Source organism: Artibeus jamaicensis, unplaced genomic scaffold (assembly GCF_021234435.1).
Source record: "Artibeus jamaicensis isolate MK-2021 breed Jamaican fruit bat unplaced genomic scaffold, CSHL_Jam_final contig_559, whole genome shotgun sequence".
NCBI classification, from domain to species: Eukaryota; Metazoa; Chordata; class Mammalia; order Chiroptera; family Phyllostomidae; genus Artibeus; species Artibeus jamaicensis.
The window spans coordinates 884399-901975 of NW_026521887.1; the positions used below are offsets into that span (position 1 = coordinate 884399).

General features: G+C 33.4%; 1 protein-coding gene across 1 annotated transcript in view; it reads right to left on the bottom strand.

Moving 5' to 3' along the window:
- The window catches only part of MYO16 (myosin XVI), a 660093-nt gene that overhangs the window by 308956 nt on the left and 333560 nt on the right, over window positions 1-17577 (bottom strand). Inside the window, exons 12-13 of the mRNA XM_053670348.1 lie at window positions 13608-13673; window positions 3144-3271 (exon numbers count right to left, since the gene is read on the bottom strand). Coding sequence (XP_053526323.1) covers window positions 3144-3271; window positions 13608-13673 — 194 coding nt within the window. The remainder of the gene's footprint in view (window positions 1-3143; window positions 3272-13607; window positions 13674-17577) is intronic.

Consider the following 17577-nt stretch of genomic DNA (forward strand, 5'->3'; position numbering starts at 1 on the left):
TGGTGGTCACATGAGTCCCCCTCTCTGCTCCCACCATTGCGCTCACTGGGTTTGATTGCCAGATTAGGAGCAGTAAAAATGACAGCTAACAGAGAACTATAATTGAACAACAATTAAAATAAAAATAAAAAAAAGAAAATGACAGCTAAAATAAAAAACATTGTAACCATCTCATAAAATCTCAAAATGGCTACGCTTCATTTAAACTGAGTAAAATACAAGGACATAAAAAAAAAGAAAAATGGGTTATGTTAGGCTTAGCTCCATAGGTGATCACATTACCACTAACATTTCTAGTTCAGCTTCTTCAAGAAACATGTCTAATCTCAAAGTCCAAGTTTATGATTAGACTATAAATTTACCAGAAATTTTAGGTTGTGCCAATCATGGGCCCATAAAAATTAAGTTTATTTGACCAGCCTTGTCTGCTAAATCTGTACACAACAGAGGCCAACCCTGTTCTGCTTATTTCACAAGTTACCTGTGTGTGCAGCAAATAATATTAATTTACGCTTGCTCAGCATATAGTTAGGATAATGGATATTTTTTACACATGTTCAAACAATTAATTAAAACTATCCAACAAGGCCTTTAGGAAGTCAGAGGTAAGGTAGATCATGGTGGACTCCAGACTCCCAGTTACAGCCCAGGAGAAAGATTTAAAAGTTAATAAAAATCTTTCCTCAAGATAAAGTCTACTGTGCCACTGGGGTCCATAATTAACAAAAAAACAAAAAACTATAAAATTAAAATTTGGAAATAAATTTTTCTCAGACCTAGCATTAAGTTGTAGGACATCTATTCCAGGAATATTTAAGTTTTGATTTCCAAATCTTAAAAGAAGTGCTCTGGCTGGTGTGGCTCAGTGGATTGAGTGCTGGCCTGCAAAGCAAGAGGTTGCTGATTTGACTCCCAGTCAGGGCGCATGCCTGGGTTGTGGGCCAGGTCCCCCATAGTGGGTGCATGAGAGACAACCACATACTGATGTTTTTCTCCCTTGCTTTCTCCCTCCCTTCCCCTATAAAAATAAATAAATAAAATCTTTTAAAATTTTTCTTTAAAAGTTGTCTATGTATATACTAGTTATAGGATACAGTAGGCACCGAATAAATGAACTTCAAGCAGTGCACTTAGTTGAGTTCTAAATTTATTAATTTTAATGTATTAGTATAAATGTAGGAAGTCTTTAGATTTGTCAAGACGATCAAGGAGGTAGAGAAGCTACATAAAAGAAGACAGAGAATGACTGTAATAAGTCCTTGTGATCACAGATTTGTTCTTTAATTCTGGATACGAGCCCTAGGTGATACCCTCTTCAAACTTAATAAAGAAATCTTTTTTTTTTCCAGAATAAGTGGTTGATACATGATATCTTAGCCTTTAAAAATATCTCACAGGGGTACTATTTTTGCAAAATATTAACAATTTCTAACTAGAAAAAAATTCTGCAAGCAACACATGTAGAAATCTTCATGGAAAACTTGCTGGACATTGTGAGCTCTGTAACAAGCAGACTTCCAAAGGATATGAGACCATTGGTTCCTCAGATCTTCACTAGATACCAATATGTTTCACAAAATTAAGTGGATTCAACAATAACTTAAGTAAATCCATGGATTTGTGCCCATAATTTTAGGGAACCGTGGAGGAGGCTGTTGTTGAAAGCCTTGTCAGGACAGCAGCAGGGGACTCACCCTGCACTGGTGTCTGGCTGTGAGAATGGTTAAGCTTTGCTGATGCTCAGAAGTGAGACTCTCAGGCTCATGGCCCAGGTACTGTATCCTAGGCATATTCATCACCATTTATTAATTCACATTATTGGGTTCACATCCCCAATTTACTATTTACAAATTATAAGACCCTGGACCAATTAGTTAACCCTGCTAACACTCAGTCATCTAATCACAATGATAATACCTATCTCATAAGGTTGCTAAGGCAATGAATAAGATAGTACATGGAAAGCATTTAGCAAAGGTCTAGCACTTAGTCGGTTCTCAATAAATGTTACTTGTTATTATTGTCAACACTACCATGCACTCCTCACAATCTCACAAGTTTTAAAAAGTGTTCCCTTTTTGCTATGGCATTACTTTATAATAGATAAAGTAAATAAAAATAGAGTTGTTAGACTCAAAATGGGTGGGGCCACTCTCCAGTGCTTCTCTTATCCTGGGGACACTTCAGAAATAGTGTGAAAACAACTACTTACTTGCACACTATTTTGGAAATAAGAATGCTCAAGTTTGCAACCCATCAATATGATCCTCCATTACATTATTTGATCAAATCAATAATGTTAAAGTATATAAATAATGCTTATTTAAATATTTAAATATCTCCGGGTTCTCTCCAGATTCCCTTCTTTATACTCCTTCATTTCACTTTGACTAGAGTTGTGCAATGGTTTATTCACACAGTCAGTTTTCAACCAACACCAAGAGTCAGAACTCAGGCAAAGTTATGATTACTTACAGAAATCCCCTCTTTCAGAAGTTTCTCCTAGTGTAAAAAATAATTCTCATATGTAGATCTTATTTTAAATCCTAAATATGTCCTTACTCTTCATCAGTGCATAACCACATTTCACCTCCAATTCTGTGGTATTTGTTTTGGGTATGAAGAATTTTTGCGCAAATAAAAATCATCCTCCTAAGCACCTTCATATATTTAGGAGCTAATGTTACCATTATATTTCCATAAAAATACTTTTTATGTGGTATATAATTTTTGTGAAATATGAGCAAACATAAATACCTAGAAGCAGGTGGGAAAACCCACATTTACAAACTAATAATTTTTATTTTGTTTTTTGGGTAGCACCACATTTTGAAGAACTGTGGTATAGTTTCACTAATATTGGGATCCTTTCTTCTATCTTTTATTCCAAGGCTTAAAAGCAAAAACACTCTGGTTCTGAGCTGTAAATCCTCAGAATGAACTGAGTTTCAGGTTAAGTTTGATGATATTGATTCAGCCACACTCAAAGCTATTTTCAACAACAAAGATGTTTCTTCTTTGTAAGGAGTCTAATGTACTTATACCGGACTGCAAACTGCTGAGAAAGTAAACAGATGCAAACCGTAATAAACAAGGACATTTTTACAGCCAAACCCTCAGGCTCAGGGGCAGAGTGGGTTTACCTGAGAAGGAAGCACTGAGGTCTCTGCTCCTGGAACAGCTGGTGAAAGGCCCTCTCGGCACAGGAGAAAATGTGCGGTGGCAGAGAGGAACACGGCTGCCCGGTGCTGCTCAGGTAAAGCTGGGACACCTGTAACAACGCACCACAAAGACAAACATCTCCATAAAAAGGCTCGGGATATCAGCTGACTTATTTCCAAAACACAAAAGTGAACTTATCTTGAATTTTGAACCTCACTTGTAACTACAAAACATTTGCAAAATTATGCTCTTCTCAGCACATTTTAAGCAATCATAATGATAAAATGGAGGCTTATATTTGATCCTTCATTACTAGGATCTATAAATTATTCTGCTGTCTTTAAGGAGAGCAACTTGCAAACATCCAGTTTGCAAGATAACCATGAAGTTAATAGATATTAACCATGGTTAATAGATAACCATGAAGTAAACTGAAGCTGATAATTTACATCAAATACAATTTCTCAAATTTAATTTCAGTCACATAAGATAGAAAGAATTTTTAATTTGAATAGAAGGAATTTGCCACTAAAATGCATATGAATTTGTAAATTCCTCAGAAAAACACAAATTTAATTAACTGAACTTCAGTGACAGTGATTTATGATGATTGCCATGATGATTCAGTGCCAGTATTTTTAGTCCTTCTGATTTCCTAATGAAGTCATTTACATTTGAACAAACGGAATGATAGGAAGACTTCTGAGTCAGAAAGAGGTATCAGGCAAATAATTTTTATTTTACAAATAACTGGCCTGTTTCTTCAAAGATGCCAAGACTGAGAAGTCCAAGAGAAGACTGAACTGCTCCAGACTGAGGAGCCTGGTGGTTTGGGGCACTCCAAGATGGCCTGGGTCTTTCATTACCTGGGTATTAGTGGGACAATGAGAAAGTCTGGAGCAAGGCCTCTGGATTGAGTGAGAGCAGTGCATCAGTGGCAACTCTTTTTTGATGATTGTGTGGAAGTCGGATAGGAGAATGCCTTTGTTTGTAGGAAATGCACGTGCATTCTTTATACAAACAAAGGCATCCTCCTATCTGACTTCTACACAACCATCAAACATCAGTTTTCCATTTCAACACTGGTGGGACAACATTCCAGCAAATTATTTGAAAATTGTTGAGGGAAAAAGTTGTTTGTACTATTTGCCTTCAGATTTTCCCTAAATTTGAAGTTATTTAAAATTACCTGGGAAAAGAATGTTAAAAGTAGAATAAATAATCTATAGTTGTAAGACATAATTAGATAAATCTCACAAACATAATGTTGAGTGGAATCTATCACATACATAAATCTCTCATACACATAAGAGAACATACTCCATGACCATGTACATAAAGCACAAAAACAGGTAAAACTAATCTACACTGTCAGACGTCTGATCAGTGGCACTCGGGCCAAGTATCTGTAGTGATTGGAAAGGAGCAAGAATGGGGCTTCTGGAAGATTCTGGTAATGTTCTGTACCTGAGAGTTCATGAACATTTATTAGTTGGTATACTTACAAATGAGCCCTTTTCCATTTGCATTACATCTCAGTAAAAAATTCAAAAAGCCTAAGTCATTAAACCATTAAACACTGTGGTTCTGATGCAGATATGAGAAAAAGGGATCACTAGAATACACTGCATGACTAACTCAAGACATTCACAAGTGTGGGTTTGGTGCCCGACAGGATTCTGCATCATTTATCCGTATAGAAGTGGGTGGTGTTGAGAAAATTTACCAAGTATTTGTAAAGGAAACAAACATTGAATTCTATCTCAGGCCATGTGTAAAAATAAGTTCCAGAAGAACTTAAGTAACAAGTATAAACAGCAAAGTTTAAATAACTGAAACAAGTATATAAAATAGAGTTGTCATGATTTGATTAAGAAAATGAGGGTCACAAACAAATTATAATGGTATAGATGGGTCAATCTCACATCTTTTGTGCAACCATACACATTATCATAACAAAATAAAAAGTCAAAGCAAAGACAGAGAGGAGAATAAGCTGCATATATAATCAATAAATTGCAAGTGTTTTCTAAATGACTCAGAAATAAATGAGAAAAACTGGAAATAAAAGAAAAATGGACAAAGAATATAAATAAAAAAGAATAAATGGCCAATAAATATAAGAAAAGATGCAGAAACTCTCTGCTAACAAGGAAAGTGCCATTCCAAATAAAGGAATATATTACACATAACATATTGGTAATTTTATCAAGGATAGTTTAATAATGCTAATAATGGCTTACACTTGCTATGTTCTTGCTGCTATTCTCAGCATTTTGTACTCACTAGCTCATCCAATCCTCCCAGAAACCTATGATGTATGTATGAAAATCATCTTCCTTTTTATAGGTAAGGAAATTGATGCAAAGAAGTTATGTACTGGTCCTGGGTCACATGGTTAATTAGTGGTGGAGATTGATTTCCTGTCAACTGTATAATTTCCTGTTCTTTATAGAAGCTGAATAAATTTTTATCTTTGTAATCTCAACTTGGTAGCCTTCTCAGCTCAGCACTATAGTTTACTGCAGGTTTTCTGAACACACAATATTCACTCTGTCATATCAGAGTAGCAGTGGAATCTGATAATGTTTATATTATTCCCAGGAATACTGATTAATGGAATAATGTATTATTCCATTAATGATTTGCAGTTATTCCAAGGATTTATTAGCGTCTGCAGCTCTTCACTCATTTCGACAGAATACAATTTCATGTCACCATTTTCTTTTACATGTAGATGAAGGTTTAAAAGTTAGATTTGTAATATAGCAATGTTGTCACTAGAAAGTGTAAGCTTTAACCGCCAATCAAAATCCTTAGCTATGCAGAGGAAATATCAACTGCTTCTTTCAAAAGAGCCTGATTAATTTCATCTTTCCTAATTTTCCAGAATTCCATGATCCCTTTTTGATGAAATGAATTCAACTGCTGGATATCTCTTCATCAGATAAATTGTTACCAAATACAGCTTGAAAAAAATTGGTAATATCGTCCAGATCATGTATCCATTCTGTGGAAATCTAAGCACTCTGATAATCCTGGCAGAGAAGATAAATTCAGCCACAAATGCCATCAATCATTATGTGAAGAAGCTGTGGGCCCAGTTCAGCTGGAAGCTTCTGCAGCTGCCACCAGTAGGACAATGTTTTAATGCCATAAAATACTATCAGGCATTTAGAATAAATTAACTAGACCCAAACCTTTTAACATTAAAAAATGTTGGAAAGCACTACGGTTAATATTCTTTAAAGCATATGTTCTCTGAGAGAATTAAAATAGAAAATAATGGTATATGCATTTTTATTGTGCATGTATAATGCATATATATATAGTGAATACACAAAAGATTAGATGAGAGTATAATAATTACAGGATAGTGTTTATGATGGCTTATAAAAGGAATAAGGTGAGGTGGGACTTAGTCTGTGTTCACAGCACACTGTCATCTAACCTTAGACACCATATCATGAAGGCATATCTTTAGTTTCTGTACTACCCATAAAATAAGTGTTACAACTAGGCTAGAAAACAATTGCTTCTTGTCAAATCTTTAAAGTTGCATCCTGATCATAGGAGTGTATGTAAAACAATAGATTTTTTATTTAAAACATTTTTTTAAAAATATGAGCCCTGGCTGGCATAGCTCAGTGGATTGAGCGCGGGCCTGTGAACCAGAGTATCGCAGTTCGATTCCCAGTCAGGGCACATGCCTGGGTTGCAGGCCAGTTTCCAGAAGGGGACGCATAAGAGGCAACCATACATTGATATTTCTCTCCCTCTCTTTCTCCTTCCCTTCCCCTCTCTCGAAAAATAAATAAATAAAAAATATTTTTTAAAAAATGAGACTCACATGATGGTGTGTACACAATTGTCTATTGTATTATACTTGAACTTTTTTGTATTTTGAATTATTTCCAAATTAAAATGAACATTAAAACTACTTTAATGATAGTTATGTATGTATTATAATTCATAAACCCACTAGGACATTTAGCCCAGCTTTATTTCCTTTTATGACAAATTTCTGTCCTTTTTGAAGACTTGGACTAACACTCTTTCACTTCTCCCCAAATCCAACAATTTAATTTTGACAAAATATTTTCAAACTAATCCTACTGAAGGTTTTATAAAATCCTACTGAAGATTTCATTAAGTGCTTTAAACAAAGAGAGACATAAGAGAGCTAGGAGTATATATAAAGGAAATTATTTGTATATAAAGTGCATTCACATCCCTACCCTGTTTCTCCACATATATTTGGAATTACCTACCTTTTTAAGGCAAAGTTGCACCAGAAATTCAATATGTAATGGATTTCGAGTGTCTGAATAGTTTTTTCATGATAACCAAAGTAGTAACTTTTTTCAGCTCCTTTCTCCTTTAAATCTCCTTTTCATGCAATTTTAGAGTTTGTATGGTAGAATAATCCATTGCTTCCATCTGATAATTCTTTGCTTGATGCTAATTCTATCTTTGTAATATAAATATCAAACAGTAACTTTAATAAGATACTGTTTTCTATTTAATTATTTATATCAAACCTTGAAGATTTTCACTTACATAAGTTCTAACTTTCTATTGATTATCATTATCATTATCAATATTACTGCTCATTCTCATTTGGTGCAGCAAATATCACTTCCTCTCCCACAGGCTGCCAGTTCACCTTGTTCTCTCTCCATCTGTACCAGTTCAGATCAAGAGGATTCAGTTCAGGCAAAATTTTATGTGCTATCTCTCTTTTTTTTAATTGATGAGATGACATTACATCATTACACTATCCATAGTCTGTGCTAGACTCTCAGTTTCCAATGAATAAAGGCCCTTCTTTATGGATCAATTCCCTATTTTACACTGTGCAATGATGCCTCTTAATAAACTGCCAGGAGATCACAGATCTTGCCACATCCTGATTTCTGAGGATAGTCATGCAATTTCATAGCTTTTGAGGGGGCCATTCACAGGCCTCCTGTGTCAGGATCCTGTAACCTGTGGAATCCCCAATGCCAATAGACTGAGTTAACATGGACTATAGTTTCACACTATAGCATGAATTTGCCACTCTACTCACCTGATTGGATATCCTGTTCATTATTCATATAACTACATATAGAGATGACACACCTTGGAAAAATGTTCTGTTCAAAGGACCACATATAATTAAACATGTATTCCTCTGGGCTCAGCACCTTGTTGCTGAGAGTGGTCTGTCATGCATTTGCTGTGGTCATATGATCTGGATTTAAATTCTGTCTCTGCCACACTCATAGGAAAACATTGGACAGTTTATTTAATCTCTTTAAGTCTCAGCTTATCTGTCTGCAAAGTAGAAATAAGTATTCTTATACTGATTGGGTTGCTTTTGGAGATTAAATGTGATATACATGCAAAGCCTTTTGCAGCAGGTCTTCAATGTAATAACAAACCCTAACCAGGGGTGTACAACCTTTTGGCATCTCTGGGACACTCTGGAAGAAGAGCTGTCTTGGGCCACACATTAAGTACATTGTGACATGTAATCACAAAAAATCCTCATCATGTTTTAAGTAAATTTATGTTTTTATGTTGGGCTGCATTCATAGCCATCCTGAGCCACATGTGGCCCATTGGCTGCAGGTTGGAAACCCCTGCACTAAACAAGGCTGGTATTTTTCCCCAGCCCTGTTCTTCCATTTACAAAACCCTTCTCAGCCACCCCAGTTGTTTGTCAAACCCAACATGCCTGACAATGACACTACCAGGAGACCAACAGCAAACAGAATCTAAAATTAAGCAGAGTCCTACCCTGGCATCCCACACAAGAAGCCATGTTACATATTGGGACAGCTTAATCTCACTGACAATTAAAGGATGAAAAAAAGACTGGGTACTGCTCTGTTTTGTATTGTGCAGATTCAAAAATATTATCTTGAAAAATTACCCCTAGGAATTTTACGCTGAATGGTGTCAGCATTTTGTACATTGAGTTTCAAGGCGATACATCCTTGGTTTGTAAACTCTACAGTAAAATTAACAATGAGAAATATCCAAAGAAGGTCTAAAACTGCTATGTGAGGGGTCAATGACTATTCACTGCTCAAGAATTTCTTTTCATGACAGTCACTGGTTCATTGGTTTTCTGATTACTGACTTTGCCAGTGCATTTGGCCTGGCTCTTCAGTAGCCACCATAGCAGCTGTCATTGTTGTCTGCCCCCTCTCCCCTCTCCTTCTTCCTCCTTCAATTTCTGTTATCTTTCTATCTCATTCCTGAACATGGTGTAAATTCTGAATTATTCCTAATTGTGCATGCAATATAGAATCTCATAATCACTTCAATTTAACCTCCAAAAACTTCATATATTGTATTTATCTGAACCTGGTTTTACCCCATGAAATGTTTTCCTCTTCTTTCATTTTCTTTGTTATTAATACCCTCACTCTCCCAGACTCACAAATTCAAAAACTGTGTCATCAGGTGACCTTCTCTTCTATTCGTTCCTCAAAGAAAATTACTCTTTGAATATTACTTACTGTCTTTACATAGACTCACTCAATGTCTTTTTTCTCATGACTAGAGTATCAGTATTAGGCCCTGATAAACTTCCTCTTGAATTATTTCAGTACCTATGAACTAGTCTTGTCGCTGAAATATCTCTTTCCTTTAAACTGAAGGTAAGAGACTTAAAACTCTAATCGTATCCTACTTCTTCTTATCCAACGGCTTTTTATTTTCTAAAAACAAAACCCACACTCTCTAACTTTATGATCTAGGTCTAAAAACTAAATTTTAATTATTTACCTTTTTGACCTCTTTAATTTGTCATATTGTTCTCTGCATTTATACAAATAGCCCTATTTTTTTCATCTCCATAATGTGGCTCTAGACAGTTCTGCAAAACATACTCCCTCTCCCCTTATCAGAATCTGACTCATTCTTTAAAATTTGCACTAATCACATTTTTCCATGTAATACCTTTATTAACCTAAGATTTCTTTCCATTCTAACCTTTTGACATGTCAGTTAATGATGTACACCCCCAATAAAGATATTTTCTGTCTCTCATACGAGTCTGATTTTTATCATATCTTTACATTTTGCTTTTAGAATGTATATGTAGTACTCAAGGACAAAGAGACTCAGCATCCTTAAATATCCAATACAACATGTTATATTTAATAAACTAAAGAAGTGTTTTTTGGCTTTACAAAGCATTTTTTCCCTGATATAAGATTGCTTTGTTTTGTAAAGGCTATTCAGAAAGATCTGGTTACTTTTCTATTTTCTCCTTCTCCCCAATCTCTTATGTGTTTAAAATGAGTGATGATACTTGTCTTCAGCATAAATAGGCAGCATAATAATGCATTTTCCCCTGTTGGTTATGCTTCATTTAAAACTGTCTGCCCACTGGCCCCTCAGTGACATATCTCCCCAGTGTTAGCCTCAGATCAACATCGCTTACGGCAGCAAGCCACCTAATGAACGGGGCTGCTTGCTGTTACGTTCATATTAGTATCAAAACAAAGTTTGCCACAAAGGGTGTTCTACAACCATGATTAATGACCTTCTAGATAAGAAACATTATGCAATGGCTTAATATAACACAGTTAATGGTATTGGTAATAACAAAATAAAATAAGGCACAGGTGGCGGTTGTGGACTTTATTTTTTTTCACATGAAACACAGAAGTCATTTTCCTGGTTTGTATAATCTTTATAGACATGATCATACTCAATGTTTTATTTTCTTCTTTCATTAAACTAATCAACATGGGAGAAAACAAGACTATTTAAATAAAATTTATTATTTAAAACAACAAACACACACACAATTATAATCAATAGATACACAAAAAATGAAAGTTTATCTTGTGTGTCCATAGGACAATGAGGCCATTTAAATGTGGTTCAAAACACGAGTAGCTGATTTAAAGTTACAAGGTACTAATATTGCTGACAGAGAATGCTCACTAATTCATCCTAAAAATTAAATTTTTATTTCTATCTAATATCTATAATTTTATGGATTATTACTTGTAGACTAGGGGGTAGAAACTATTTGATTCTACACAACATATGTGAATTCCAAAGCACCAGATGCTGTAAAATTTCATTATAGCCTCATAAAAGTGGGTAATTTTATTGTGAGATTTATGTCAGTGTATATTTTACCAAAATATACTTATTTTCCATTTACATTCTATGTCAGAGTCAGTTGAAAATGATGTATACAAAGTCTGATACCTATAAATTATAGACTGCATTTGCCGTTTTAAGTTTTAATTAAATGTTCTGGCAAAAATCTCAATGCATTATATTCATTCTTGTGGTAATAAAGAAATGTATCTCTTAATGTTTTTCTTCTTTCATCTATTAGCATGTATTTCTGAAAGAAATGCAAATACACCATATTATCTGAAACTATAAAACTGCCATATCGTATATACCCACAAAATAACAAGTTTATTATATTACCATATACAATATTATATGGCAGGTAATATCATATTGTAATTATGTTGCATTTTTTCTAATACTTATAGTTGGACCTCCAGCATTTAAATAATTTTATATAGGTATATATATTTTTACTCAATTGTTTAAAACTCACTTTTGTTTCACCATAAGATTCATATTCATTCTACAATCAAAGGTGACACTATAATACAAGCCAGGAACAATATATCAATAGTTAATTTCAAACAGCATCTCTCTCTCTTTCTCTCTTTCTCTGAAAGATATATACAGAATCTAAAAATAATGGAATTTTAAGGAAGCTTAGATATTTGAAGGCAAATGATCTCCTGACACCAATGCAATAAAATAGAAATAGGCTATCTTATAGCTATAATACAGTAGATAGAAACAGACTAATGATCTCACCCTGAGCCACTATAAAAGCTATATAAAATATAAATTAAACACCTAATTTGAGACCTCTGAAAATCACCAAAGCAACTGAACTTAAGGGATCAATATCTTGGAGAATATTAAAATGCACTAAGCTAAACAGGATGTTCTGCATAACTTTTTCTGATCATACATTGCTATTTTGCAGAGTAGAAAACTTAGAGGTCTCAGAAAATAAACAAAACTGTCTAAAGAATTAAGTAGACATAATATTTAAGCAGTTTAACACTGCTGGGAAGACACAATTTCAAGTTCAGGTTTCAGTAATCAAGTAAAATTTAGATGGACATCATCCCAACTTCTGTATGGGGACTTTTAAGGGGGCCATTTATTGCCTTAAGGGCAAACACAAAGTAAAGGAAACATGAAATCAAAATCATCTGCCTATAATTTATTTATTCATCAGAAAAAAATAAAAACTTCTTGGAAAAAAAGATAATACCATCCCAGCCTCTATAAATATTTATATAAAAGGCTCAGGATTCAATCAAATTTTCCAGGAATGTCAGTGAATAACATCCATGTAATGGAAACCAACTGCCATACACACTAGAAACAGACCCAGATATTGTTAGATATTATAATGAGATTAGATCAGAACTATTAGAATCATTATTATTGAGAGTTAGAGATACTAGAATAAGAAGTTGTAATTAACCAGGCACATATTTTAAATTAAATTATTAACATGTTAAAGAAAAAAGGTGGAAACAAAAAATTTCATCAGAGAACTAGAATCTCAAAGTATAAAATAATTTTAATATTGAAAAAAACAGCTGATATCATTAATTTAGTAGATGGTTTTATCTGTATATTCAAAATATTAGAAGGAGAATTAGTAATTTAGTCAACCATGTAACCTAATCAGTCTACTAACCAGACTATAGATTAAAGAGAAACATATGTAAAAAATAGAAAACAAAAGTTTATATTTTATAGAATTCATATAATAAAGAAAATCATAATAGGAAACATATCTTTAATTGAATAATAAAATCATTAAATATCGAAGATATAGAATTTAGTAAAGCTGTGTTTAAAGCAAAATAAAAAGCCTCAAATATTTATTTAGGAAAGGCAAAATATCAGTGAATTAACTATACAACTTAAATGTCTATCATATTCAACTCAAAGAAAGTAAAAGGAAGAAAAAGATAAAGATAAAAAGCAAAACTCAATTGTATAGAAAATAAATATGCAATAGAAAACATTTAAAAGTCAAGCATTTTCTTTGAAAAGATGAAAACAAATAACAAAGACTAGCAAATAGATTTCTAAAAGTCAGAGAAAACTCAAATTACCAACATATAAAATAGAAAGAAATCACTCAAAATTCTAAAAATATTTAAAGTAGTATTATAATTATACCCCCAAATTATTAAAGATTTAATATAATGAAGAGAATTATTGTGCAACTACTCAATTTAGAATTTTCTGAAAATTTTATCTTCATCTATTGTTATGTGTTTTTTTTTAATTGGTCATTCGGTACATATAGCTATATTCAGTGAGTACTGTTCTACACGAACAAATGATGTGTTAAATTTTATACTCACCATGGTGGAATAAATTGGAAGCTCTTTGAATGGGTTAACAAGCAAGAGGATGTCCCCAATATAAGTCTGTTGAAAGAAAAGAAAAGAAATAGTTCTTAAACTATATAAATAGCACCTTTAAAATTAAAAATCACTGTGCAATATAAAGAATAAGTAAATATTATACTTTAATATTTTATAAATTGTTTTAAGTTTGTAAATAAACAGAAAAGTCAAATTCAAACATAATAAAGGCAATAGATTTATTCCACTGAACACATAAAAAGTATAATAATTAGATGGTTTTGTGAAAACCAGATTAGATTTTTAAAAATGCAAAATTAAAACACATAGCAAAATATACGGGAGGAAGTAAATGGGGTAATGAGTTGCTACAGAATAATAGTACATAAAATACATAACTGAAAAGTTGGTAAAGCACAGAAAGCAAATAAAGATACTTTTTAATTAAAAATGACAAAAATGAGATAAAAAGGCACATAGAACAGAGAAATCAAATAGATATTAAGTAATGAATGATAGATTTAAACATAAATGCATAAGTAATTACATCAAATGTAAAGCTACCAAATACTCTCATTAAAAGATTTGTTGGGGGGAGCAGTGAAGGAATATGGAGGAGGGTGTATGGGGAGTAGATGGTGATGGACTGAAACTTCACTTGGGGTGGTGAACACACACTACAGTGTTCAGATGATGTGTTGTAAGTTGTGTACCTGCAACCTGTATAATTTGGTTAACCGGTGTCACCCAAAAACTTCAATGAAAAGGAAAAAAGGAAAGAAGAACATTATCAACTGGATTAAATACTATGTGCTACTCCAAAGAGAAACATTTTAATATAAAGGGTAACAAAATTTGAACGTTAAAGGATGAAGCAAGATGCACACAAAAATAGTGACAACAAAAAAGCTGGTTTAGCAATACTCAATTCATAGAAAATACTCATATACTTTAAAGCAAGAAGTGGTACCAATGATAAAAATGACATTTTACAGTGATAAAATGATAAATCAATCAGGAAAATGAAACAATTTCTACACTTCTATGAGATTAAAATCTAAAATATGTAAAGCAGCAACAGCTTTAAGAAGAAAAACATGAATTTATAATGATAGCAGGGAATTTTAACAGTTTTTTCTTAGTAACTCATTGAATAAGCAGACAAATTTTTAAAATAAATAATTAGCCATTTAACCAACAGATGTACACAAGACACTGTTACCAAAAACTGCTGAATATATGTATATTGTCTTAAACTGAACAACAGGCCAGTTTCATTACATTTAAAGGATTTGGGTCACACAGAGTATATTTGCTGATTGTAGTAAAGTTAAGATAGAAATTAATAGTGGATATCTAGAAGATCAGCAAATGTAATATCTGTAAAAGAAGTTGAATTATGCCTAAAAACCTTTCCACAAAAAAAAAAACTTAGACTTGTCTGGTGAATTCTTCCCAATGTTGATGCACAAAATAAATAAATGTTATACAGACTATTCCAGAAAACACCAGGAGAATATCATTTCATTCTTAAGAGGCTTACATGGACCTTATATTTAAAATGTAACTAGTATATTTAAAAAAGCATTACAGACTCTTCTCTTTCATCAAAATATATGCAAAAATTATGAGCTAAATATTGATAAACTAAATTACAATAATGCATTCAAGAATAATAGAGCTCAACCAAATAAACTTTATTCCAATAATGCAATATGGCTTCATGTTAGATTTAACTTTTATTTATTTATTTAAAAGATTTTATTTATTTATCATTAGAGGGGAAGGGAAGGATAGAGGGAGAGAAATGTCAATGCATGGTTGCTTCTCAGGGTTTCCCTGCTGGGAACTGGCCTGCAACTCAGGCATGTGCCCTGACTAGGAATTGAACCATGATCCTTTGGTTCTCAGGTCTGCACTCAATCTACTGAGCTATACCAACCAGGGCAAGATTAACTTTTAGAATAGTAACAAAAAGAACAAAAGTCATATGATGGTCTCATTAAATGCTGAAAATATTTAAACACTTAAAGTACACTTTTGATTTAAAACAGTAACTTTGAAAACTATTAATACACTAGAACTTTCTGAATCTAATAAAAAGTGACTATAAAAAGTAACACCATGGCACAGCTACTGCACACTTGCTGAATCACAAAACACTGAAAACTTTTTTCCTGGATACAAAAATGAGACAGGGTTATTATTGTCACTTCCAGTTATCTTTTTATTGACACTCCTATCCCATGAAATAATGCAGGAAAAGAGAGTAAAGCAGAAAATCAATTTGAAAAGAGGACAGTAAGGGTTATTATTTGCAGAGTAATTGGAAATATATGCAGAATATCCAAAAGAATCTCCATATAAATTAATACATTAGTTTGGAAAGTTTGATGGATAAAAGACAAAGAGCCATAAACAATTAGAAAATGAAGTTTATTTGTTGTTAACTATAAGAAAATAAGATTAATTAGGGCACCAAAATTAGAAAAATACACAAGTCTTCTACATCAAAAATTTTAAAAATGTTCAGAGAAATTAAAGATGACCTAAAGAAGTATAAAATGGACCATCAAATAAAAATATAAAATATGAAAATCTCAATTATTCCCAATACTCAGTGCAATACCAATAAAAATGCAATCAAAATGGACACATTTACTTTAAGATATACATGGATATCTAAGGGTCATGATTAGCCAAGATATTTTTGAAGAACAAAGTCATAATATTTGTTATATATCAAGATGTATTATATAAATATAACAATTAAGTTATCTTGGTATTGGTTTATAGACAGAAAAACAGGTCCATACACCAAAAAAAAAACACAACAGGTTTTAGACATAAACCCACTCCCCATGGCCACCTGATTTATGACAGATGCCACTGCAATGAAGTGTGCAAATTTACATGTGAAAAACATGAATCCTGACCTTCCCCTTTAACCCTGTCATATCATTTCCATACTGTAAATGTTAAAGTAAAAACAACTCAACTTCAAGAAGAAAATATAGAAAAATATTGTCATGAAAAGGCCAAATTTTCTTAAGTGGGATGCTAAAACAACATACCCCAAAGAACTTTTTAGGAATTAAAAACTTCCCTTCATCTAAAGATGCTACTAGAACTAAAATGTGAGCCACAAAGTGGTAGAAAATGCTTGTAACACATGTATCTGACAAAGAATAGCCTGAATATATGTTTAAAAAAAACTACATATCAAGAGAGGATGCTGGGAAGATGGCGATGGAGTAGGACGGAGTGGATTCTAGCTCCTGTATTCGTGGGTGAAAATCCTGGCAGATCTATAGAGAAACAGTGCAATAAACCATCGGTTACCCAGCATTTATGAAATTAAAAGACCAGAGATTGTGACTGATGCCGAAACACCAGACAGCAGCAGAGTCAGCTACAGGATCTGGGACACTCGCGGGCCCTGTGATGGACCTGGGTGCCAGAAGAGTCCGCTATGGGAGCAAGAGCCTGAATACTCAGAAGTGGTAGGTGACCAGTGCAGGGACCAGCGGGAGGACCAGCTGGAAAGTAGGTGGAGACGGAGAACATCAAAATACCTGAAGGAGTCTGCACCACTGAAATTCACAGGTATTATACCACAGAAGTTCACACCATAAACCCAGGGAGCCAGAACAGATCAATTTTAAAAGCTGAGACTAACAAGAAGAGTCTCAAACAACGAGAAGACAAAGAAGCAATCCCCAAATGAAAGAAAAAGCAGAAACTTTAGAAAGAATGCTACGTGAAATAGAGGCTAATCAACTATCAGATATTGAATTCAAAGCACTGGTTATTACAAAGTTCAAAGAGCTCACGATGAACTACCAGAAACTACAGGGGAGCTACAATGGTCTCTCTGCAAACTACAGCAACATGAAAAAGGAAATGGAAACTATCAGCAAGAGACAAGAGGAAATGAAGAATACGATTTCCGAATTGAAGAACACAG